We start from the raw sequence: 27565 nt of genomic DNA, 5'->3' as shown, positions 1-27565 counted from the left end.
AGAGGCCAGACTGACCCGAAAAGGGTCTGCTTAGTATTGTGTTTTAAAACCTGGGCCATCATTATATTAAAATCCTTTAAGATGTCTATGTCCTTCAATCTAGCAAGTCAAGAATTTTTTTTGTCGAAAAAAATTAAGGTTGGATGTATTTAGCTTTAGCTATAGATATTCATCACAACAGTGCTTACATAAGTAAAAATCACAAGCAACTTGGTCTAACAATAAGGGATTGTTTAAATAAATTATGGAAAATTCATTCAATGGAATATCTGGCAGCTAACAGACATGAAAGCATATTTTATTTATAGGAAAAGAAACACACTATAAATTATTGGAGTGAAAAATAAGTAATAGTATAATCAATATAATTGAATATTATGTCTTTGTCCGTAACAATTTCTACACAAAGAAAAATGACAGGAAGTATATGAATGAAGGTGTTCACAGTGATTGTCTCTTCATCATAGGATTATGGTTGAGTCTTAGCTTTTCTGTTTTTGCTTGTCTGAGTTTACTAATTGCTTTTAATATTGAACATGGATGATATATATATATATAACATGTTTGGCCTCTGTGTAGCAACTAAAGTTCATTTCTTTGTCACCAAATGCCATAAGTGATTAGAGTCTACTTGACAGACTGAATATCCTGAATTGATAATTGTGATCTATCCCATAGAAAATATAGCAATGCCCTCAAATAGTTTTAAAATGTGGAAGAACCTAGAACTGCATCTAGACTGTGGGTCTTTAAGTGATATATACACAAAGAAGAAAAGAAGTCTTTAATAACAGAATTCATTGATTTAACCATTAATTTGGTCATAGAAAGCAGAAAATGAATACCTTTGTGTTGTGATAGTAGCGAGGGAAACTGAGACCCATCTGGCAAAGAGACAGCTAGCTGGCCCCATTTGTTCACAATTATAGTTACATTAACTACCTGAAAAGGACTGTTATCAATGCGAGGTGGGGAACAAGCTCTCTTCGAAAGCATGCTTTAAAAATTTCCTTTGATCCAGCAATTGTATTCCGAGGAGCCTCTTTCTGCAGATAAGCCCACATATGCCCAAGATGCCTGTCCAATGAAGTGTGTTGCATTATTGTTTGTAAGAGAAAACATTTTAAAAAATCAGAATGTCCATTTTAGAGAGGTGGGTAGATGAATTATATTACAGCCATACTGTGTAATTCCATGCTGCCACTAAAAATAACACAATAACATGGTAAAAATCCCCCAGACACACTGGTAAGTCTTTTTAAAAAGGCTAATTAGTATAATGTTAGTGACCCATTTATGCTTTAATAGAGAATCTCATATGTTATTCTAGATTTTGTTATTGCTAGAATTTTTAAAATTTATACTCAAGCAGACACTTGTGGTTTTTTTCATAAACATAAAAATCAAAGAAACAGTTCTAGGAATATAGGCAGTACCATGCAATACCTAGAATTTCTAGTATATTTTAAGTAGTTAATGATTACTATGTTATAGAATTCTTGTAAGTATGAGATTATGTTCATGATGGATAAATAAGTCCCTTCCAAAGCTTAGTGTTTTTAACCACATTAATCAGTGGGTCTATTGGAGGATTAAAGACTATTCAAATCTTCTCAATTTTTTTACACTTTATGAGACATAAAAATTTCCTTAAAGAAAATAAAACCATACATTTCACTACCATAATCAGTTAACTTTTCCCATTTATTAACTAATTCTTTTAAAATCTTTCTAAATCATGTTTGGTATGTCTCGCACTGCAGAACAGAAGGCAGAAATCATTCTATTTCCTGTGGAGTTTACAGTATTTTGAACATCTAAATAACATAGTACAGAATTAAAGAGGCAGTAGACAGATTTGTTGGTGTTTAAAGAGCCACAGCCTAGTTCAAACAAAAGCAAAGAATATATAAATAAGCAATATTCAAATTATATGCATATAGGTACATCTATATCACAAATGCATATCTATTTTATATATTTAGTCATCTAGATGCCTAACTATGTTCATTTAAAAATAAATGATGCCAAGAAAGGAAGAAAGAGAGAGACAGAGAAAGAACGACCTCCTCTAACAGGACCACTGAGAGCAGTTCAACAACCACACTGCAATGTCAATAAGTACTCAAAAAAAAAATTAACAATTCAAACATCAAATTTGAGATATAAAAAATAGGTAAAAGAGAGCCACACAAAGAACATTTCAGTCTAGGGATTCTTTACTTGCCGATTTAAAGACAGAATAGGGAAGCAAAACTAATTTCCCTTCCATTAAGGATTTGCCTGTTCTGTTTATTGTATCTAATACTATGCTATTTAGATTTCTTTGAAAGAGCTGAGCATGATGTCTGATTCGGGGCAGTCATGTAGGAGGCTGAGACCATGAAGGAATATAAGCTCTGCTGCAGCTATGGTCACATAGGACTTCTGATTGTGTTTACACATCTGCGTCCCCAACTAAACAGTTCCTTGAAGGCAAAGATCCCGTTTCTTTACTTTTGATTCCCAAATAGGGCCCCATTCCTCACACAGAAGAGATGTCTGGTATCAGTTGAATACATAAATATATAGCGTTATAGAATCATAAGTTACTTTTCTGGGGTCAGCATTCACATGAGTCTTTGACTACTAAGATGATTAGTCTAATTTATATATATCTATAAATATATGAAACTATAATATATACAGATATAAAATATATTTATATAAAGAAATAATATATAAATTATATATCATATATATGTAATATAAATATATGTTATTTATAAGTATTTCATAATATGTAATATTTATTTAGTATATTTATGATATATGGTATACACTAATGTATACACATATACATATCGTGTATTATGCATAAAGCCAATATATTTATATACAAATATATTGTATTTTTATATATGCATTATATATAATACACATATACTTATATATAAAAATCAAGGTTATTATCTTAGAAATCACTCATATACATGTAAAACTTGCCATAAATAATCAAGGGCAACTGACAGGCACTATCCCACAAAACCCCCTTAGGGCTCAGGAATGAAAAAAGAATCTCTTCACAAGGGTAAAGAAAAGCATAGTTGGTTCTCCAATATCCACTCACAGGTCTCTATATCGTATGAGAAAAATACCCTGTGGCCAGTCTTGACAAAACCAAGTTACTATGATGCCAGAATTACTGTTTTATCACAACACACAGTATCCTATACTCCTGGGATTTATAGGTAGGGATAGGTGGTTACCCATAAATGATGAAAGTATGTATAACTGTATCTGATGACTAAAGAAAGGGGAAAAGTGTGGCAAATTATGATTCTGGATAATTTGGATGTTAATTTTGAACCAAAGGTTTTATACTCCGTCACCAGTTGTTGAATTTTAGCAGCTAGACTGAAAATGTCTTTCATTTCAACAACACTGAGAATGTGGGAAATTTGCTTCCTTTTGTCCATGCTGAATGCAGGGACTTATCACCAATACCCATTTGAAATCTGTAAGAATCCTTTGTCTGTCACTGGTAATTAATTTCTTGGCAGAGAATTTGTTCTTCATTATGAATAAATACTATGGTTTTAACTGTGGGAATACCTAATTCAAAACAAATTGGTAAGCAGCTATTTTATATACCTCCGTCTGTTTGTTTTTTTTTTCCCAGGAAGCTCTGAATGCTTTTATGTCTGGATAATTCTAGCCTTTTTGGGATTAGCTCTGATTGTATCACTGATCTTCAATATTTCCCACTATGTGGAAAAGCAGCGACAAGGTAAGACATTTTGAGAAATAGCCAGATAGGATCAGCTTGAATGGAAAGAAGTCACTGGAAAACCTATAGAAAAAGACACTTTTATGAAATGTCATGCAATAGAATATTTTTATCTGTAGGAAATCTATTTGATATTTTTTCCACCCTTCTCCTAATTTAAAAATGCAATCATATTAGAATATAGACAGACTCCCAATCTCGGCTTTATCTCTGCCTTAAGATACAGAGGAGGAAGGAATTGTCTTGATAAGATGTGGTTTTCCCCCTCCAACTCAACAGCTCATGAAATTGTAGCCTATTCTGCAGCAGCCATAAAAGTTCTCACTGATACACCATGGGAAGAGTGAAAACTAGCTCGTCAATCTTCCACAGTCTGCTCAAACCCCTCAGCTTCAGTTAGAGCCTCCAAAGTACAGCAGTACAGTACGATCCTGGATCAGGATCGGAGAACTGGAAAAGCAACAGGCTGACCCACAGGCTTATTATCTAACACTCCTGAGGTTGGCTTTCCCTTTCAACAAGCTGGTCAGCAGTTTTAACCACTTGGCTTTCACCCTCATGGACACGATTGAAATAGTGCAATGCCCGGCAATTGGTACCATCTTTGTGTGCTATTGGCATTCAACACAAGTGTGTTGGGGGAGGTGGGGGGATGGATGGATGGTTGGATGGATATGAAAGTCTAGCTGACATTTCAGTGGTAATAATGAATAGAAAAGAAAATGTTGGTGCATTTTAACAGATGAAAATAAATAAAACCAAGTTAATAAAATTGTCTTAGGCATGAAGCTAATTTAGAACAATGGTCAGATTCTGGGGACAGTCCTTGATCCTTTTAGGAATGTCTTCTTCAGTGTTGATAACACAAATATAAAATATGAAGAAAATGTTACTGTTATATCTCTCAAAAAATATGAGACACTAGAAAGTGAAGTGGCATAGCTGAGGTCACACATCTACTCAATAGCAAAGTCAAGGATAAGGGCCCTATCTAATTCTCTGCCCAGAATGGTTTCCACTAGCACATGCTGCTTTTACATTGTTGACCAAATGTCCTTGGCCAGAAGAACCAACACTCTTTTAGGATCTCTATTATATCATTTCTATGCCTGAAATGCAGGCAGGCAATGCTTTTTCATTAGCAAGGATTTCAGTAATTCTTTTTTAAATCAAATGTTTTCTCAAACAAATTTCATAAGTCAGATGCATGAATGACCCATGATCTAATACCTTTGAAAAAAGCTTCTACCACAGAAAAATATGAGCTAAGAGTAGTAGCATTCTTTATATAATAGCTTAAAATGATTATATTCTGATTTCTCCATTAAGATATTTTATGAATGCAGATAATAGTGTCCCTTGAATTAGAAAAAAAGTGAATTGAGGGCAGCCTGGGCTGCTCAGTGGGTTAAGCATCTGCCTTTGACTTGGGTCATGATCCTGGGGTCCTGGGATCGAGCACCACATAGGGCTCCCTGCTCAGTGGGGAGTCTGTTTCTCCCTCTGCCTCTGCCCCTCCCACTCTGCTCATGCTTTCTCTCTCTCTCAAATAAATAAATAAAATCTTTTTAAAAAGAAAAAAGGAAAAAAGGTGAATCAAGAGCTATATAGGTGAAATAATTTAAAATGGAAGCCAGGACAAGAAGAACCATGTGAACTAGTACTTCACCCTTCTGTAGATTCCAGTGGCAGTCCTCCAGAGATCTTTGTGGGGTCAGGGAACAAGTGGTGGCCTTTTCAGTTCTCATTTTTGGTAGTTTGTACATGGGAAGTTTTTTTAGCTGTATTCATACCATTTGCCACCATATGAACTCCTTTGGGGAGTTGTATTCTTATAATATTTAGTTGACCACTACTAAGACAGTAGACTAACTTTTTAAGAAAAGAAAGATGGAAGGAAAGAAGGGAGGAAGGAAGGAAGGCAGGGTTTTTCTTAAAAAAAAAACTAATTTTTTTTTCATTTCAATTGTACAAAACCCTAACTGCCTCAGGCATGCCATAAATTACTTTGTCTAAAAGCAGGATGTTGGGAAATCACTTTTTTTTTAAAGCAAGAAATAGTAAATTACATTCATTGCTGTATTTTTAAAAATCAATTTCAGTTCTCTCAATTTGTTTTTAACATCATGGCTTTTGAAGTCAACCTGTCATGAACTAGAACCCTGCTTACAATATTTACCTGGGAGATCTCTTGTATAAGAGACATACCTTCTCATAGTTGCCTTGTTGACAAGTTTCCTTGTCTATAAAATGTGAAAAAGACCATCTAGACCACAGGGTTCTCACGAGAATTCTGTAGATCCCTTAGCACAGTTCTGGGGACTGAGTGGGTGAGTCCTGCACATGGCACAGGCCCCCCCCACCCTTCTTGGTGGTCCTGCTGCTTCCCACCCCCCTCCCACAAGTATTTGTTAAGGGCTTGCTATGACTACATCTTATCCCATCTAATTTTAGTGTCGGGTATTTCAGGGAAACTTAGCTCCTCTGGCTCCTCCCTGCTCCCACCATCTCTGTGTTCTCTAGGTCCCTTCCAGCTTCTAGGTCACTTCCTGCCCCATCTCCGTATCATTTAACACGTCTATGCAACAACCTGAATTTTTAGCAACAACTGCTGTGTCCATTTAAGTCATATACAGGTGCATTTTAGAGAGTTCTCCGTAGGCTTTCAGAGGATTGGTTCTAACCATTCGCCTACTGCAACTTATTTTATTTGAGCCATAACTTGCCCTCCCTGGGTGAGCACACAACCCTGCATCTTGCATTTTATTAGCAAGATTAGCCATGCTCGTTGATGCCCAAAGGCCCATCGTTCCCCTCCCTCCTCCTCTTCTCCCTGCAGCCCTCTCCCAACTGCCCCAGCTCCTCCTGACCCTTTCCCCAAGCATCAGCAATGACTGCCACCCTTGCGAGTCCACAGGAGCAAACAGCACTGTCTGTCTCACGCAGAGGTTCCAGGTGGCTCTGGGAAAAGCTCTGCAAGCTGACTCCTTTCCAGTCCCACTAAAGGCTCCTCTGGGCTTTGTTTCTCCTAGACAGACCAGACAGAGGAGATTCAATTCTATTTATTAGCCAGCTTTTCTGCTGCTTGGTCTGCGAACGCAGTGCCCCTGTATCTGGCCTCCTGGAACTTTTTATTTTTGCATCTTTGTGCTATTGTTTGTGGCTAAGGAACTTGCAAGAGATGACTCCACCTATGGCGAACAGTCGGAGAGTAAGTTTTGCTGGTGTATTAAACAGCTTACCAAAGAAAATCTCCATTCCAGCAACAATGCAATATCTACACATTCAATCAGATAGACATGATAAGCCTCTCCTTGATGTTTTCTGCAGCAGAGCTGGCTAGAGGCTTTGTAATGTAGTTTTCCCTTTCCCCAAAATAAACTTTACGTTTTTTAGGTGATTCTTTGTTCTTTAGGAGGATTATATTTATTTATTTTTCTGCTAGGAATGTATTAGCGGTGTCCTCCTTTAAATCCAAAACATTTTCTTTATCCAACCTTTCTTCTCTGTTGCGAGAAGAAGGATAAGTAAGTGCATGGTTTGCTCATACATCAAAGTCCTATCAGTGTATCTCCCACTCCCTAGAAAATTATGGCACCTTTTTCACATTTTCACATGAAGAATGTATCCAAAAATGTTATTATGGAGTTTAAGCCGTGTGCTGTTGTTTCTTGTTGTTATGTATTGCACACGGAAGGGTAAACACTATAAAGGAGAAAACATAAAAGGAAATGTTTGCTTACACGCTCTCAACCATGAACCTGACCGCAAGGTGACTGTGTCTGAATCACAGGGAGGATTGTGAAAACTCACCCAGCTCTTCTCAACACAGAATCTTGCAAACGTAACTGCTTCATAGCAATATAAAAACTGCTTTTTATTTTGCTAAATATCACTGAGATCATTAGCCAGCTTTTAAGACATGCCATTTCATTTTATTATTTTTTGTTTGTTTTTGTTTTTTCATGCCATTTATTTTAAATAAGCTTATAAGCCTTCATGACAGAGCAGTCTTCAGGAGCCTGAGCCTGGCTGACCATTCTCCTTGGCTCCAACCTTGAAAACTTTTGATTAGCACTCCCCCATTTAAAGAAATCATATGCTACCACACATCTTACTATGAGAAAGAAATTACTAAGACCACAGGAGTACACATCATCCAGCTTCAGATGACACGTTTAAATTCTAAGAGGACCTTGAACTCTTTTCAAGATCCTTTCAGGGTGCTTTTTCAATATGCTTGGTTTGAGGGGCACCTGGGTGCCTCAGCAGTTGAGTGTCTGCCTTTGGCTCAGGGTGTGATCTTGGGGTCCTGGGATCAAGCCCCACATCAGGCTCCCTGCAGGGAGCCTGCTTCTCCCTCTGCCCATGTCTCTGCTTCTCTCTGTGTGTCTCTCATGAATAAATAAATAAAATCTTTTAAAAATATATAATTAGTCTGGATGGACAATGTCATTTACCCAATACTTATTTTCTTCCTTACATTGTTTGTTTCTTTTCCTTCCAGATAAGCATCACATCATTATATCATATCCTTCATAGAGTTGCTTCTGCTTCCTTTTCCTCCCACAAAGCTTTTTGGTCCAAACCTTGTTTTGCTTCTCTTTACTGATAATATATCCAACAACATTTTCTTTCCATAAAGCTATCCTTTTACACATACACATACCTTCCAGGCACCAACATTCATACTCCAAGCACTTCTCACTGGAAAATCCATACTATCTTTTAAAAATATTAGTCTGTGTGGGGAAATATTTGACTCTGTGCCTATTTTTTCTTATTCTCTAAGTCATGTCATTATTTTTGTTTTCAAATTCTTTGTTTAATTTTTATCTTTTCTTTTCACACTCATTTGGTGACAATCCTCTTGCCAAAAGGGAGATTTGGTCATTTCATTACAAATCAAGCTTTATTTATAAATCTTGTAAATAGCATTTTAATTATATCAGCTTGTTTTCAGCTAATCCATTTAATGAAGAGACTTTATTCAAATCAGCACAATTAAGTTGTGACTGACAATATGATTGGATTTAGAAGGTATAATATTGAAATCAATCTTGGCGTTTTCTAAAATGTTTTTAACAAAAATTATCTCATTTATCTTCCCCATCTTTGCATATGCTACAGGCATTATTATCTCTATTTTATGGATAAAGTGAGAATCAGAGTTTCCTTTGCATATTGTCACATGGCAAATGCATGAAGAGCTGCTAACCAAATCCAAAGTCTTTTCATCTCTCATCTTGAATTTTTCCCATAATACATCAGGCTAAGGTTTCACTAAATTCTTATATATATATTTTAATTCTTCCAAATACACTGACATGGGACATGTCCATTTTATCCTCCAATATGATGATTTTAATAGTTTGTTCCAATACTGTTTCTCTAACATTTAATGACCCTTCTGGAGAATACTTCAACTTCATCATATATAAATCTAACTAAATATAATCTTTCTAGTTGTTTGGTGACTTATTCAGTCATTTGAAATATTTTTGCTAAACACGGTATTTTTTATAATGTTAAAACTGAAAGATCATCCTTTGGTTACTATTTTCTCTGTCTTATTTCCAGAGACTTAGATAATAATGGGCCTCATTTTTATAGAAATAGCTTTTGCAAAATTTTTCTATTCAATGCCACGTTGACTAATACCCAGTCAAAATATAATAAATGTCATAGTATACATATCCATTCAATATCTAAGAACATCTACTGATGAACAGATAATAAAGACTTCTTCATTGATCTTATTAAAACTAAATTTAATTTCTAAATTTCCCTCAATAATTCATTATGCATCTATTACTTTTCACCAAAAACTTCTTAAAAATAATTTTTCAAGTTTGAATACATATATTTAATTTGAAGTAAGAATATTTTCTTTTATTTGCCTTTGAACCACCACCTTCAAGGTTCAACAGTGGGTTACTTTCTGAGACTTGGTACAAAAAAAATTTTTTTTTAAGATTTTATTTATTTATTTGAGAGAGACAGAGCAAGAGAGAGAGAAAGCATGAACAAGGAGGAGAGGGAGAAGCAAGTCCCTAAGCAGGAGCCTGACATGGGGCTCTGTCCCAGGACCCTGAGACCTGAGCCTAAGGCAGACACTTAGTCCACTGAGCAATCCAAGCACCCGGGTTCGGAATTTTTTTCATGGTTTTATGATCTTACCTCAGATCTCTGGTCAGTATTGTTACTGCAGACCAGTATACTGTTTCTTCTAAAAGTCACTCTACGTTTTGATTACTTTAGACTGTATTCCCAGCTTTTTCCTGATCTCTTCTCCCTATAATCTTCTTTCTCCTTCTATTTGCACCATGTGGATGAGATAGAATTACAACCAGAGAAACTTCCTGAACATAACTTTTATGTTGCTGTTCACATAACATGAAGTGTTAACAGACACTTCAAAAATAAATAAATAAGTCTTCTAGGTTTTGTGTGTGTGTGTGTGTGTGTGTGTGTTGTTTTCATTTGCTTGTTTTGGGTAAGGAAGAAAAGCTTATTCAAATCGGCAAGGACAGGGATCCCTGGGTGGCGCAGCGGTTTAGCGCCTGCCTTTGGCCCAGGGCCCGATCCTGGAGACCCGGGATCGAATCCCACGTCAGGCTCCAGGTGCATGGAGCCTGCTTCTCCCTCTGCCTGTCTCTCTCTCTCTCTCTCTCTCTCTCTCTCTCCGTGTGACTATCATAAATAAATAAAAAAATTTAAAAAAAACCTTTCAAATCAGCAAGGACAAAGACGGAAATTTGTCAGAAGGAGGCAGAGGTGTTTCGTGAAACGTGAAGGCAGAAAGGACAGTATGGTCCACTCCTGATGGGCTGCCCCACAGGAAAGGCATGGGTAGAGGTCCCCATGTTCATAGTTTGCTGTTTCCCTTGCATAAAATGGCAACACATCTGGGCCCTACATTACCTCCAAGCTGTGCTGTATTTCCATCTCAAATTATCAAGAAAGAATATATATGATTGGCCCAAAGCAGAGGACCTTGGTTGTGGTGGCCAAGTGTCTTGATTTAAGATATGAACTGACACTGGGGCTAAGCTACCCTCACCAACTTCACAATTCTCTAGAAGATTTAACAAATGTATGTCAAAATTTCTTTTAATTTGTCTATTTTTAATATCTTTCAGATAAAATGTACAGTTACTCTGAAGACTATATTCCCAGGTAAGTAGAAAATAAGTTATATGACTCCCAACTAATAAGGGGAAGTAACAGATTCTATATTGCTTATAGGTTTGGCTCGGCAATATCATATTTGGGTAAAAATAAAATGAAATGAATTTTACTCACTTTTACTCCTATCTGAAGATCAAAAGCTATGTTATTATCTTCCTTAGTTACTTACTTATCCTTTGTCAATAAGAGAACTGGCTAAGGGACAAAATGAGATCCTAATCTGGTATCTACAGAATTCCTGTCAATTTCAGATGGATATAGCCCAAATTGTAAGAATGCAGTCTAATTATATATGGAATTGTGGGGCTCTTAAGAAACCAGGCTGGAGAAGAAATCTGGCAATATCTAATAAAATTTAAGACATATATACTTAGATAAAAGTGCTCTGTGGTGTGCTGTTTTTAAGAGTAATGTCAATCAATGGGGGAAATGTGATAAATTAACCCTAAAATAATATATGGTTACAGATATAATGGATTCTCTTTAATACCTGCTTAATTGCAGAGAAATTTGTATGATTCTTTTTTTTCCAATGGGTTTAAGGTGTAAATAATAGCAAAGAATTTTCATTTTCTTGTACAATATGTTCTGACCCAAATGTGTTATTAAATTGGAGATTTCTCCTTTAGGATCAAAAAAACATCTAAATATAGAGAATTTCCTACAGGACTCTTCAAGACCTTTCTGAAATGGTAGACTGAAAAGCAGAAAGGTCTTTCACAAACACAGAGCTTTCTCACTGGGTAGGTAAGATTATAAGCTGTTAGCCTCTAAAGGTCTTTTTAGAATTTTTCTCCATGTGGAAATATCTCTGACAGGTGCAGGATGTAAGCTGTAGGCAGATTCACACAAAAAAGAAAGTCTTTATTTTTATGATTTAACATGGGATTCTATAACAGGAGATAATTTTCAGTGCATTATCTCATATCAAGAGTATTTGCAGAGTTGGTTACAACAAACATCATGACAAAGAAAACCCTATATGGATTTTCCACATGGAAGTTAATCTCTTGTACAATTGATTTGACACTTGTCATTTGAAAGGCAATTAAGATGCAATGTGATAGAAAGTCTAGTGATTTGATCATTCTGCTAAAGATTGGGTTGGTACTCTTGGATTGAGATGGTAAGAGTTAGAACAAAAAATTGGTAAAATACCCACCTCAAAGTAATCAGGCTCTTACCCATAGGGCAAGTGTGAAAAAGAGGTTGGTTCTTTTATAACACTCATTCATTCATTTATTCAATAAATATTTGTTCAACAAATAGGAGTTGTGCTAGACAAGAGTTGCAAAGATGGAAAAATGCAGATTGTCCCTTGTGGATTTAATAATCTATTATCTATTGTAATAAATCTCAATTTAGGCATAATTTGAATACACAATGCAGATTTTATCTATAATAAGTGGTGGGCATGTTAATTATGTATGTACTTCACAGCTTGTCGATTTCTGATTATGTAGTTTGGGAGCCCAAATCACCTTTATAGGAAGGACATGGAGGCTTCAGGAAACAAACAAACAAATGTAAAACTATTTCCAGCCATTAAAACTTCGACATTAAAACAGCAAGTGGAAATAAAGGCTATATTTCTTAGGTAGAAGAAAAAAAAATTGGAGATGCTTCTCAGTTCTTAGGTGGTTTGAGGCTAAGGCTCCCCATTGCACCCTGTCTCTGCCCCATTCAACATTGGTTTGGGTGGGAAGCCATGCTAGAGGGGAAAGAAATTTGTTTCTCTGATCTTATCTTCCTGCTTCCCTAAATCCTTGCCCTTCCTGCACTAGTAGGTCAAAAATTGTGATCACTTTAAGAACAATGTAGCATCTATATGTAACAGAAACTCAGGTATACACTTCCTGGTATTTACCCCGGGGCCACTTTATTTTTCCTTTAAAACCTCATTCTATACAATTCTGGTCTTTTGATCTGTGTTAGGAGGCTAATACAGTGAGAATATCATAGATTTAAGATCTAGACAATTCTGGATTTTAATTAGACTCTTGTGATTACGAGGCTTGTGTAGTCTTAGCAAAATAAGCATCGGTGAACTTCAGTTCTATCATCTGAAAAATACACATTATAAGGTAATACTTTCCTTATAAAGCATAGGTGATTGAAAAAAATACTGCTTTATCAGATGAAAATTAAGGTCTAAGAAAATTCCAGCCCATTTGCTTTACATTTATCCTCTAATTTAGAAGATCAGTTCAGGTTTACAACTACTTGAAATTAATCATGACTCCTCAGTTTCGGAGTCTCTCTCAAAAACCTCAGGGAAGATTCCCGGCAGTTTTTGCGTGGTCTGCTCCTGGGTGGTACTGAAAAGTGCTTTTCTGATTAAACATATCTTGTCTCAGCCATTCTCCTACCTCAAGATGATTTCTTAGATTTCTGGGACTCTGCAAGCTCCTTTCACTTCCCCTCTTTACTAAACACACTAACCTAGCCCTGAACCTGCCTTTTGGTCTTAGCTGTCCTCCTCACCCATTCTCAAGGTTGAGGACATTTATGATGAGAGAACTGGGAGCCTTCCTAGACATCTGAGACTTGCAAGTGGTTGTGCGGATAAGGCCCTTATTGTGATCACTGCCATGTTTGTAACCAAAATAACTCCAAGATTTCCAGCCTTCTGTTTACTTGTTTTAATGTACAAATAACCATAAGCCAACCTCCACCCCTATGTGACTGCAAGAAGCCCAGTCCCTTCAAGTATGCCTTCTTAAGAATCCTTGAGAAGTACAGATAGGTTTCAAAAACCTTATTCTCAATTGTCTTTTTTGTCACCCCTATCTCTGTGTCACTGCTCTACGTGTCTTTCCCCATATCATTAGAATTCTTCATGCTGGCTGACCTTTCCAGTTTCCCTTCCCCAAAGCTTTGGCAAAAGACCCCCCCCTTTTTTTTAAGTGCTCCAAAGCACTGGCAATATAAGTACCTTGTGTTTAATTGACACCACAAAGAAGTGGATATATTAGAAAAAATTGGAGCACTAATCAAGAGAATAAAAATTTAGCATTAGATACCATTGCTCTGAGAGTACATTAATCATCTCCCTCACAGGGAATGCCACTGGATTCACTTCTTAGTCTCCAACCATCCAAGCTAGTACCTAGGTTCATACCCTTCCCCAGGACCAGGGGTCTATATTTAGTCCTCTTACCTCAAGTTCAAGATACCTACACCCATGGCATGGTCCCTGCCAAAGAAAGCAAAAATTCAGTGAGCGTGCACTCAAGAATGTGTCCCTCCAGCAACCTTCCTTTTTCTCTCCTGAATCATTGCTTTTTCTATCCCTTTTGTATTATTCTTGTTGGTATATAACAGTATTGTTTCATAAAAGGAAGGAAGAAAGGAAGGAAGGCAGGAAGGAGAGAAGAAGAGCTCTCTTGGTACTAGATTGCCTACAGTTACCTCTCCATTGCTCTGTATGCTTTACAGCAAAACATGAAAGTTCCATCTACATTCTGTCCATATTAGCTGGCTTCTCCTCTTCTCTTTTTTCTTTAACCTACTCTATTCAGTTTTTTGCTTTCAATAATCCACCAGCTCAGCCCTCATCAAGGTTGCCAATGAAATCCCCATGGCCGAATCTTAGTGTCTTTGTATGTAGTCCATCTGTAGAGTTTGACATATTGACACTCTCTACTTCTTGAAACACTTCTCCAGGCCAGGTCCTCTCATCTATAGTTTTCCTCCTCACCAGTGGCTCTTTGTCCTTTGCTGGTTCCTGAACCTTTGACATTAGAGTACCAGGGCTCATCTAATGAACCTCTTCTCTATCTATACTCATTCTATAAAGTAGTTTTACCTTTTCTTATGGCTTTAAATGACATTTAAATGTGTTTAAATGTATAACATTTATACATGAATGGAGCCCAAGCATATATCTGCCAGTTTAAACACCTATTAAGCAAATCAAGGTAACACTTACCAAACCAATTTCTGATAGACCCCTAAGTTTTCTCTTTCCTCAATCTATTTCCCAGCCCCTTAAAATAGCTTTATTTAGTTTTACAGAAATATCTTTAATTTTTCTTTGGGTATTGTAACCCTACAATTATATCATAGAATTTCAGAGCTGAAAAGAACAATAGTGATTAAATAGTTTAATAATCTTGTTTTATAAATGAGGAAATTGAAACTCAGAGAATTTATGTCCAAAGTCATTTAGATAGAAGTAATGATTTTTTAAAAATTGAATTTACTTTTTTTTAATTTACTTATTTAATCTACCTGGATAATATAGTATTTAAGCATTTTTCTAAGAGGACTTAACAATAAAAATAATGATGATATTAAAACTTTAAAAATAGGGACTAAGAAAAAATACATGAAAGTAGAAAAAGTTGGACCCTAGCAAAAAAATACAATCAATATTATTTTAAATTTTGGAGTATCAATAAATGTGCTTATTGGTCAGAAGGCCATGTTCAGAGCGCTGCACTGGCCTCTGGGATATGGGCTTATTTATTAATCTATTTTTAATAGTAATTGATCTTCCACATAAAACACTACCAAACATTTGTGCTTAAAGTTTATTAGATATTTGAAATAGGCTGGAGCTATTTGGCATTGCTAAGTAAAAATATATTTTTTAATTTGTTGGTTAGGCAACTGTTCCTTTATAATAGTTTATTCGGGATGATTAATCATTTGAGACCTGCCTGCAGACACAGGGCACTGCATTATAAATCACATCTTATTTTCATTCATAGGGAATGAAATGATATTCATTTTTTGGACATGATTTATCATTTGCAGGTTGTATCTGCTATCTGTGTGAGCTAGGAAAATGGATGGATTGTCTTATTAAAAATTCTTCACCTTTTGCTATTATATTCTCTATGCAGCCGGTGAAAAACCATGAACAGGGACTATTCCATATCCCAATATTAAGCTGTATTGAATTACTGATGGAAAGAAAGGTTACAGATGAGTTCCTTTGTTATCAGATGAGAGATATACATGCCAGGATCTGGACTTTTCAAGCCATTTCATATAAGTATCATTTGATCTGTTTTTTTTTTTTTTAAAGACACCTACTTACTATTTACATATACTGTGTCTTCTTTCAGAAGCATAGGGAGTAAAATAGGTGTTATGCCTTGAGATAAGTGTTCTTTTTTCTTTTCATGCAATTCCCTCCAGTTCTTGATGATATGTAATCTCAAAGTTAAAGCAGTTGCTGCTATTTTATGAAATGCCACTCTCGCAGCCTGATATGTTCCTCTGTTCCCAGCCTGTCATTGTGAAAGCTGGTCACCAGGGCCATTGCCGTTGTCTGGTGACAATGATAGGATGTCTAGGCTAGTCCTAAAAGGATTTCTCAGATGAAGCTGTAAGGAAATTTAATCAAACATCAAGAGCAAATAGTATTCAGGGCTTTTGGACAAGACTAGCATTACAATCCTAACACTGCCAGTTACTATCTTTGTCTTCGGACAATTTAACTCTTGGAGTTGCAAATTCCTTATATACACAGTAGGGATTTAAAACAAAAAAACAGGGGGTGGGGGAGGAGGGTGGATCTCAGAGATGTTCTGAGGGCTGAGTGAGCACTGGCATAAAGAAAAGCTTTCAGAATTGGTACTTATTGCTGACATTACACATAAGGCTAGGGAAAATATGTTAATCTATTTTTCTGACTCTCAGACTTCCCATCTATAAAATGGGAAATGATATTTTTGCAGAATTTCCCCAGGACTTTGGGATAATATATAAAAAATATTTAGCACACCACATGGATGTAATAGGTGATCAATCATTTTACTCTTATCAGTCAAGCTGAGTCTACAGTATTTCTTTGGCCTCTTATTTTTTTAAGCATCATTCTCAATTAGTATTTACTTAGTAAACATAGGTTTAGGGGATTATTCAGAGTGATACACAGGGCAAGTAACCTGGCAGTGCAATGTACAGTTAAGAGCACAGATAACCTAGGTTCTAGTCCCAGCTCTGCCACTTACTAGTCTTCTGACCTTCAGACTATATGACTTTTCTGTGCCTTAAATGACTTATCTATAAAATGGGATGCAATGGTGCCTGTCTGGTTGGATTGTTGTAGAATGGAATAAATGAATATATAAAATGCATCTGACAAACATAAGTGCTGAGTAAGCATTTGCTATTATTATTTCCTGAAAGGTCAAAAATATATACACACACGTGCATATAGGCATTCATGCACATTCATTGCATCCAATCACTCGCACATAACATATCTACCTTGGTTGGCGGGGGTTAAACAAGAACATGCTATCATATATAGAATTTAGCTGAGGAATTAAGAATTATGTGTAAAGTGGGTTCTAACAAGATCAATTGCTTTTCATTATTATAGGGAGGAGGAGTATTATGTTGAAGACACACCAATTTATGGTAACTTAGATGACATGGTCCCAGGTAAGTTTTACTTTTCTAGAAATTGTATTTATTTATAAATTAATCCCTCCCCTCCTTTCCACAGCATTTGAGGTGGCTTATTTTTGGTTGCAATCACATTTAAATATCCCAATGGTAACCATAGATTCAATAATGTTTAGCATATTATTTAGTATATATTTCTAATGCTGCATATATCAATTGTGTTGCAATATCCTGTTTTTCTATATTCTCTTCATCTTACTGTAGTAGAAATGTGAATACAGGAAGACTATTACCTTGAATTTTGACATACACAATTCTATGAAATAAAGCTATTTCTAGGACAGAAAATGGCTCAGGGAAACAGAGCTTTGTGTTCTGTCTATAAAAGCAAATCTACAGTGAATAATCCGGAACAACAAGCATGTTCACTGGTTTCTCTGGTTTTAGCTGCTCATGTTAAGTAGAGAACCTAGGGCTACATTGATGGCAAGTGGGAAAAGAGAAGAGCTAAATCACACTGACTAGGCTATACATTTTTTGTTCTTAGGTAACAAGTATTTTTCAATTCCCAGCATCCCTTATTATTTGAAACATTCCAACCACCCCAAAACAAAATGCCACTAAATTCCATGATCTGATCCCAGAGCTCTGATGAGAGAAGCCGTGAGGGTAACTGCTAGCATTTATTTATTTATTTATCTTTTTTTTTTTTTTTAACCACTAGCATTTAACCCCATCCTTGCCCTGCAAACATTTCACTTAATTCATGAATTGGGGGTTAACAGAAATTTCTAGGAATGAACTAATTATCTGAATCTCTGTATATCAAATCCAAACTATCTAAATCTCTGTATATGCAATTCTCCTAAAATGAGGAATGTGAGACCATTAAAGGATTCAAATTTTATTTAATTTTAAAAATGTATTTAAATCTTTGTCTTTCTTTGTAAAGTGTCTTCTGATCTGTATACTCTGAGAAATCAAAACTATTTCTTAAGACTAACCTATTAAAAATAACTTGCTCTTCTAATCCACATTGTAGAATCCTCATATCCACCTGTAATATTTGAGAGTTTAATTCTTACCTACTCTGGTGGTGCAATGTGCACCGTATCTGCAATTTCCATATCTAAGGCAGCACAGGTGCCACCCCACAGATTTTGATTTAGTAGTTTTTAGGAATAGGATTTAGGAATTTGCTAGTTGACACATCTCCAGGTGAATCTAATGCATGTTTCCCATGGATGATGCTTCAAGAAACATCACTCCTCTGTGTTGCTTTTCAGAAAGGGTTGAATGATTGATTATAAGATAACTTGCATTGCAGTAAATATATCTTTTTTCTATGGGATCAAGTTAGTGCAATCCACATTTCTGCCAAGTGGACTGGCCATCCTACAAGTCACTTTCTCTCTTTCTTCTCCCTTTCAAACAGGCATATCTGGGGTGGGGGGAGGTGGAGGGAAGGGAAGGATGATATAATAAGCATGTCCCTATGGGATGAAATGTCTGCTTGTCTTCTGGGTATCAGACACTGCACAAAAACTCTAAGTAATTAGGATCAGCATTACAGAGCTCTAGACCCTCAAAACAGCCTGGCTGTGCTATCACTGATTTCTGGAACAAAAAATATAATCTAAACATTCTTTTTCAAAAATAGGACATAAGTGTTTATATACCTCTGAATAAAATTTCTTACTCATGGAAAAAATGACCAAATTGCGATCATCAGTGCATGCACACTATGCTGTGGCCCCCTGCATCACTTGCAATCATACCCAAATAGAAAAGAACACATGGGATCTCCATAACATCCAATGGAAGCTTGAGATGAGCCTGTCATATCCTGCAATGGCATAAACTAATATGATCTAGTCTTTATCCCAAGTGATGCTGTGGGCCAAAAGACTTCTTCACATTCTGATATGCATAAAATGGTTTGTGCATCCTTTTTTTTTTTTTTTTTTTTTGCATCTCCACAAAAAATACAAGTTGAAAGATCCTTGGGGGCTTCATATTTACAGCTGTGTTTTTGGGGTCATGTATTTTTATTTGTGCCAGCATTTTTCATTTTTCCATTGTAAATCATGATCTTTTCATCTCCAAGAACCAGTGGATGAAAATTGCTATGAACAAATGAAAGCCCGACCAGAGAGATGTACAAATGAACTGCAAGGAGCCACCCTGCCTACACAGGTGAGTTTTATTGTCTGTATTAGGGGTCAAGCTCAGCCTAGATCACAGCACAGCTGCATGTTTCAAGAATATAAGAGCAGCACATTCTGATTCACATCTGAAGCCTGCAATTTTACAGGCCAAACACTGTCAAGTTCTGGGACCTGAGCTCTAAAGGGAACCTCAAAGGCAAATAAACAGTACAGTTTACCACACTCAAAAAGTCAAAATTGTGTACCATTACAAAGGCAATATACTGAAGGAAACAACTGGATGTTATTATTAACCAATTAAGCTTTTTTCTTTCAGGTTGAAAAAAATTATGTAACTTACAAAAATAAACATAAAAGGTGACATGTATATAATGCTCATAAGACCTAGATGCTAGGAATTTATGGGGACAGGGGGAGGAGGGGAGAGGGAAGGAGAGAAAGAGAAAGTTGTGCCTTAGAGAATGAGAGAGAGTGATAGAAATGGAGGAGAGAGAGACAGAGAGAGAATGGGAGAGAGTGGGGTGGGCGAAAGAGAAAATGCTTCAGTTAAAAGATAAATTAGCTGGATATAAAAGAGCATACTTTTATTTTATAAGGCAAATGAGTGTAAATTTTCACACAGCTCTATGGCTGTGGGTTAATGGCAAGAGATTTTCACATGACTCGTGTAGGGTTAAATAGGATATAAATGTAAGTGGAAACATATAAAAACCCAAGAAGAAATAGTTTTTCCTTTTCCTACCAAAATCAGTTCAACTTCCTCAGACATAGCACTGACATCATCAGAAGCCATGCACAATTCTTCATCTACGCGCTCCTGAAATGTTATACATTTCAGTTAAAAGATCTTGTCCCTTCAATTACGTGTTCTCTTGCTACCCCTCAAAATAGTCACAGGGCCAGCCAGCATTTCCTCTGCAGTCGTTTGTGTCAGGACTTGTTGTATTGCTTTACATGTATTATTGTCTTAGAGTTTAATGAAGGAAACAGCATTATTTCTTCCATTTGACAGAGACCTGAGAAGGATGAAAAACTTGCCCTAATGCAGTCAAGTACTAAGTAGAAAGAGAAGCTAAACTTAGTTCTGTCTTACAAAAAATATTCTCCTCCCTAAGATGGGTCACATCTTGAAAGTTCCATTAAGATAGAATTTTTCTCTTTTCCTTTATATGAGTCCACCAAAAAATGAGAATTCTTGAAGTTTTTAAGAATCCAAGATGTGGTAAGGTTTAAGCAGATATGAAGTCACTTTCTGATGCACAAATCTGTCACCTGCTGTTCAATTAGTGCTAAAATTTTTTTTAGACAAAAGGTATATAAACCTGCATATTCTCATATGACCTGCTAAATCCATGACAATAAAAAGAAAACTTCTTAGAGAAAGTTAAAATATAACCACACCATCTAAAATGTAGAGATGCACTGCACCTTAATTGTAAAGGAACTTAAAATTGATAATAAAAGTTACTATTTAGTACATATGAATTGTGGTACATCTGGTTTTTACTCAAGTGGAAATTATGCAAAGCTTTAAATGTCTTTAAAAGCCTGTTATTTTATAAATTATGTATTTAAAGACACTTCTAAGGAGATTAGCCTTTATTCTATTATATCCTTCTCACAAATTTAGTTCCACAAATTAAATGTAATTTCTTTATATTTGCTCAATTCCATTTTATTAGAATGATCATTATCATGAAAACCACTACCCGGTTTGCTGCTACAATACTTACTTTGGCCAATTACAAAAGTAGTCTACAATATTATGCAGAAAGCTTTATGGATAAAGTGTCTGTTTCTTGGAAAAAGAAATAAGCTTATTGCCCTTTAAAAATGGTGTGTACAGTTCAGAAATTATAATTTCAATATCTACCATTAACTAGCAAGACGTCATCAGGAAACCTAATAATAAAATGAGTCCACAAAATTCCTATATTGTAATACAAATAAGGGACACCAGTGTGAGCTTGTTCCCCTCGATGTCACAGCTCCCACTGATCTTGCCTTTTCCTCCTATGTCCGAAGTATCCGCTCTCCTTTCCAAAGCCAATACCCTACTTATGCTTTTCATCATTTCCTCTATTTCTTTCAAGGTCTTGTACCTTCAATTATTTCATTTGTCTCAATCTTCCATTTTTTCTTTAAAGAACCATCACTATCTACCGACCAGTATGCACAAATCACCCAGATATTTAAAAATAAAAACAAACAAAACCACAAAATTTGCCTTCTACCTGTATTTCTCCCTAATTCCTAAAGCGATTCTTACTTTCCTCTACTGTTTCCATAGATACACATTCTTTTACTACTGGCAATATTTTTTCCACCCCATACACTCAAAGGAAACCATGCTCTGGAGGTCACAAGGGACACTTTATGTACAATCTGTGATACTTTCTCAGAATTTACATTCTTTGCATTCTGAAGCACTTGATAAAGTTGACCAACTGTTGACAAAACATATGTTATTTGAATTGCTTATAGTTATAATTAGAGAAACCAAATTCAAACCACGTTAGCAAAAAAGGGAAATTATTGCCTCCTATAACTGGGAGATGGAAGGGTGTATTTTGTTTTTGAGATGACTGAATATGAGGACTCTCTCCATTTCTCCTTCCTGCTTCTCCTGCTTAAATGAATTCCTTCTCTTCTATTAACAATAGACCCTTCTGTGGAGGCTGGGCAAGCCACGAACGGACCCAGATTTTCTTCCTCCCAGTGCCAAGGAAAAAACACATTTTCCAACATCTGTACATCAATTCCAAAGATGCCATATAATTGGCTCTGCTTAAGTCACATGTCCATTTTTTTTTAGAGAGAGATTTTATTTATTTATTCATGAGAGACACAGAGAGAGAGGCAGAGACATAGGCAGAGGGAGAGGCAGGCTCCCTGTGGGGAGCCCGAAGCAGGACTCAATCCCAGGACCCTGGGATCATACCATGAGCCAAAGGCAGATGCTCAACACTGTGCCACCCAGGCATCCTTCACATGTCCATTCCTGGACCAACTTGTTTTGCCAAGGAAATGGGTGATATGGTTGGTTGGTTCTAGCCTGAATCACACGTTTAGTTCGTGCTAGGCTTGGGGTACAGGACTATAATTGGCAGCCTCTCCAGGACTCAGAGCAGAAGGATTTCCCAAAATAAAAAGGAGAATTTATCAAAGAAAAAAGGGAACAATGTGCTGGACAGACAAAAAAGATATCCATCCCTTTGTATCACTGAGTGCCTTCTAGTTATTTTTGAATCTCCTTCTGTGTGTCTTGGCAAAGGCAAAGCAGGCAGAAATAGATGGTGTGTGTGGGAAGCAGTGAATTGTCCTGCTTGCCTGGAATACAGTTTAGGGGGCCAGGGGAGAGGGAGTAGCAGGATCAAAATAAAAAAGGTGACCTTAGATGTGAGAATATGAAACTCAGATTTTATAGGCTAAATTTTTGCAGACAGGATGGTAAAACTATCCAAGTTGTGGCTTAGGAAGATAATCTGAAGACCACAGCCAGGCTAATTGGCAAAGGGAAGAGAGTGGAACAAGGTACAGTGAGGCAGCTATTGCAATTTCCCCGAAATGATTATTTTAGGGAAAATAAAGACAAGACACCAGAGAGGTTGTAAATAGGACCTTCCACCTAGTAGCAAATATTAAGACAGGTAACTCTTAGCATGCAAACGAGGGCAACAGGGAGATGCTTACTGATGCATTAGAAGTTCTGTTAACCTCATTGTTGCTTCCCTAGTCCATGCTCCCCACAAATTGATATAATTGGGGCCTGCTCTTAAGGGTGAATCCTTTGGTTTATTCAATGGCTGTCGTAAAGTTTTAGCCTACAACTTCTAATGACTATAATCCCCCAATTTATCTTTGGGCAATGATTATAGCTTCTACCTATATTATCTCTACTTATTCCTAACAGTGGAAGATAGGTACCCTCAACTGATAAGTGAGAAGATTGAGGCTCAAAGTCATTTTTCAAAATTGTCCAAGGTCCCACGATAAGTACGTTACAGAACCAGGATTCAAGGCAAGGCTTTCCCACTCCAAATTCAAAGTGTTGCCTTCAAGTCTACTGGTTCCCCAGGCTTCCTTCGTCTCCTGTCCTTATTCTAGTATTGACTCGGCTCTAGGCCAAGGCCCAGCACACCCTCCCTCCTGGGTGCAAATGAAGATCTCCAGGCCAACCTGTAATGAGCTCAGAGGGAACCTGCAGACAGGCAGGTGAGAAGGAAATTATGGGAGGGAGATGGAAAATAGAATTCTTGCCAGATGCTGGTCACATAAATGGATACTGTCATCTGAATCTTTATAGTTGATACTCCCGAATCTCAAAAATGTAGAAAAATTGGGGACTTTTGTGTGTACCATCAAATGACCAGTTATTAAATGTATATAAGGTAGATTTTGATATTCATTGCCTTCCTTCCTATCGTGCTTGTGCCCAGCTTAACAGATTGGAATATTATCACTTGGTAAAAGCAGCACAAGAGCTACATCAGGTGAAGGCAGGGGGAGAGGCCCGTGAGAGTCCACCCAAAATGTTCGTGTATATTTTGTGTACAAGAAAGAAATCAAAATACGGAAAATTTTCATTGAAGTGTTTTTCTACTCAAAAGTCTTGAGTTAGCTGCTGTTTTGTGCTGTCATCCGACCGGACAAATTTGGCAAAACAAGGTAGCCAAAGTGCAGAAAACAAGCTGCTTGTTTTTCATAGACTTAGAAATTCCCAGAAGTCATCAAAGTTAAGGAATGAGATAACAATGAAAAATTAACATGCCTTTCTTTTTTAGGCATCCGAGGAAGCACAGGTATTCTATGCCTCGCTGGATCACAACTGTGAGGGGAAGAACAGGAAGCCCAAGAAACACAATAATTATGTGTTAGACAAGGATGAAGATGAGCAGTTACATGCAGAGGACGTCAGCCTCTCTAAGACCACTTTGGTAAACAGTTTCCCACTTGAGAACCCGGAAATAGAGGAAAATGTTCATGATGATCCCATCAGACTGTTTGGATTGATTCGTGCAAAGAAAGAATCTATAAACTAGCTGGACTGTGACCTAGCTCAATAACCTGGCTCTTACTGGAGATGTTAAAGAAAACAAAATCCGTATGTGGCACAACATGGTATGGGAGGGTGACGATCTAAATCGTTTGTTAGGGGGATGGTGGCTTATCTCTCATCCAGAGCTTAGGTTCTTGCACACCAAATGTAATGGCATGAAAATTAGTTGTTTAGATTTGCTTAACACATGCCTAATAGTAAAATGTAAAATGAAATATTTCAAGGTCGCAAATTGAGCCTAATTACGAAGTCACAAATTCACCAATACTTAATACTCAGATAAAACAAACAAAAAAAATGTTTTAAGCATAAGTATCTTCTAGAACATGTTGAAAGAAAAATAAAAGCCACTCTTAAAAAAACATCTAAACACCCCTTAATTGAAAGAAATTTCTAATTGAAAGACATGAGACATTAAATATATCCCTACTAGAAGTGGAATTAAGAAGTATTGTTTCCAAATGGAAGTATCTTTATTACTTTAAAAAATTATTATAAAGTTAATACGTGCTCCTTATAACAATAAAAATAAAAAAGGATTTGGATATTCCACTTGCCAGAGATGATCACTATGAGCAACTTTCCATATGTACACACATGGGTTGTCTCTTTCTTTCTTTTTTACCAAAAAAATAAATTTATACATATTATTCAAATTTTTTTCACTTACTATACTGGGGACTTATTTTCCTTGTTTGTTTAACTAAGTATAGTTACATACTATAATTTTAATGACTGCATAGCATCTCACTGATGACTACATAGAATTTATTCAAATAATTTGAAAGTACATTTAGCTTACTTCCAAGTTCTGTTTTTCATTTTTACAAATAATATTGCAATGAGAATGCATTTCCACACGTTTGAGTACTTACATGACTTATTGAGGCTAGATGCCTAGGAAAGGAATTGCTGCTTTAAAACATGTGCATAGTGAATCTCCATAGGATATACTTCTAAAAGGTCATGAGTAGGTCAGAGTATGTGTCCAATTTCAATTCCTAAACTACCCTCCAAGAAGTTATTTAAAAACAAATCTTTCTGTTATCTTCCTCCATTTGAAAGAGGAGTTTGGTTGAGTCTCAAGTCATCACTAACCAAAGAAAATGTACATGGGAGCTGTAGTCCTGCCCTCTAATCAGGACTTAGTGGATTTTACTCATTCTTTCTTTAGTTCCTTGTTGAGCTCCTAGCACAGTGTAGGCACTAACTTAGACACTGGTGTACGAGGAAAACAGAGGTAAAACAAGGTAGACACTGCCCCCATGGAGCTAGAAATGTGTAGAAAAGATGAGTCTCAGTTTAATAAAGTATAAGTACTAGGGAAAACATACAATTAAGAAAATGGAAGAATGAGAAACAATAATGGGGAGAAGGGCATCTCTGAGGAAAACATTTTAATTCTGAGAATTGAACAATGAGGAGCCATCCACCTGAAGAGAGAGGAAGGAAGAGCACGTCATGGAAGAACTCTATCCACATTTGGAAGTACCAACTTCTGTCAATAATTGTTTTTCCATTATGAACTGGCATAAAATTAAATGCCAATGCTAAAGTAAAATATTTGAAGTCTACAATGCCATAAAAAAATTCCAAAATATATTAATATCTAAGGGCAGGAAAAAAGAACCAGGTCCCTGATTTTAGAAAAGAACCATAAAAACATAGAAATAATAATTAATAATTATACATTGACTTGAAATTTTCAAAATCTTCACTATTATGTGCATTTGTGTTACATTTCTATACATACTGTGGTTCAGTAAAAATAAAGTTTGATTGTATTTTTGGCAGTTACTTCTTCCTGTAACTAATCTACATCATTCACTTACGCTAGCTCCTAAAGATATTTGAATTTTTTGCCACTGGTTTATATCATTTGAATTCTACTCAAATGTACTTGATGACTGATAATTTGGAAGGTTTTTAACTACAAATGTAAATTTCCTAATAGAGAAAAGACAATTCAAGTTATCTATTTCCTGTTGAGTCAATGACGTAGTTTGCATCTTTTGAGGACCGTATCCCTCTCGTCTGAGCAGTTAAATTTCTTGGCATAAAGCTGTTCGAAATATCCCCATATTGTCCTTTTAATATCTGTAGAATCTAATGATTTAACCTCTCTTTGATACTGGGAATTTGTCCCCCCCCCCACTTTGTCTAGATAGAGATTTATCAATTTTATTGATTTTCTCAAATAACCAGTTACCACTCACATAATTTTTCGATTGTTTTTATATTTTTTGTTTCATTATTTTGCCCTCTGATCTATATTATTTTTTCTGATCAATGTGTTTTCATCTGTGTGTTTTCTTTTTTTAGCTTCCCAAAGTGAAAGCAGGTCAGTAATGTGAAATTTCTTCTTGTCCAAACTAGGTATTTGGTCTTATAAATCTCCCACAAATTTTGATATATTGTGTTTTTATTTATTTAAAATATTTCTACTTTCCGTTTGATTTCTTCTTTGGCCCATGGGTTATTTAGAAGTGTGTTACTTAGTATCCAAGTATTTTAAGAATTTCCAGATCTCTTTTTGTTATTGATGTCTAATTTAACTCCATTGTAGTAAGAAAACATGACTTGAATCCTTTTAAATTTATTGAGCCTTCCTTTAATGCCCAGAATATAGTCTATCTCAGTGAATGATGATATGCACTTGAAAAGAATGCATAGTCTATTTTTGTTGGATAGAATATTCTTTAAATGCCATTAGTTAATTTGGTTGATAGAGTTACTCAAGTCTTTTATATTCTCTCTATTTAAAATGCATTTTTATAAGCAGCATAGAGTTTGTTTTGCTTTTCTAATCCAATCTGAAAATCTCTGCCATTTAATTAGGGTGTTTGGACCATTCTTCTTAATGCAGTTATTGATGCGATTGGGTTTAAACCAATACTTTTGGTCTCTGTTTTCTATTTTTCTCATCTATTCTTCACTCATTTTTCCCTTTTTATGACTTCTATGTTACAGTTGATATCTGAACATTACAAGGGTTAGGGACATAACTCCCTG

General features: G+C 36.1%; 1 protein-coding gene across 1 annotated transcript in view; it reads left to right on the top strand.

Moving 5' to 3' along the window:
• Positions 1 to 24904, top strand: part of LOC129503908 (T-cell receptor-associated transmembrane adapter 1) — a 35029-nt gene extending 10125 nt beyond the window's left edge. The window contains exons 2-6 of the mRNA XM_055316380.1: positions 3662 to 3769; positions 10912 to 10948; positions 17301 to 17362; positions 19434 to 19522; positions 24279 to 24904. Of these exons, the coding sequence (XP_055172355.1) occupies positions 3662 to 3769; positions 10912 to 10948; positions 17301 to 17362; positions 19434 to 19522; positions 24279 to 24536 (554 nt within the window). The 3' untranslated portion in view covers positions 24537 to 24904. The remainder of the gene's footprint in view (positions 1 to 3661; positions 3770 to 10911; positions 10949 to 17300; positions 17363 to 19433; positions 19523 to 24278) is intronic.
• Positions 24905 to 27565: the final 2661 nt, after the last annotated feature.

This window comes from Nyctereutes procyonoides, unplaced genomic scaffold, assembly GCF_905146905.1.
Source record: "Nyctereutes procyonoides isolate TBG_1078 unplaced genomic scaffold, NYPRO_anot_genome, whole genome shotgun sequence".
In the NCBI taxonomy this organism is placed as follows: Eukaryota; Metazoa; Chordata; class Mammalia; order Carnivora; family Canidae; genus Nyctereutes; species Nyctereutes procyonoides.
The sequence above is the reverse complement of the archived record's forward strand: the minus strand, read 5'-3'. Positions and strand labels throughout refer to the sequence as shown.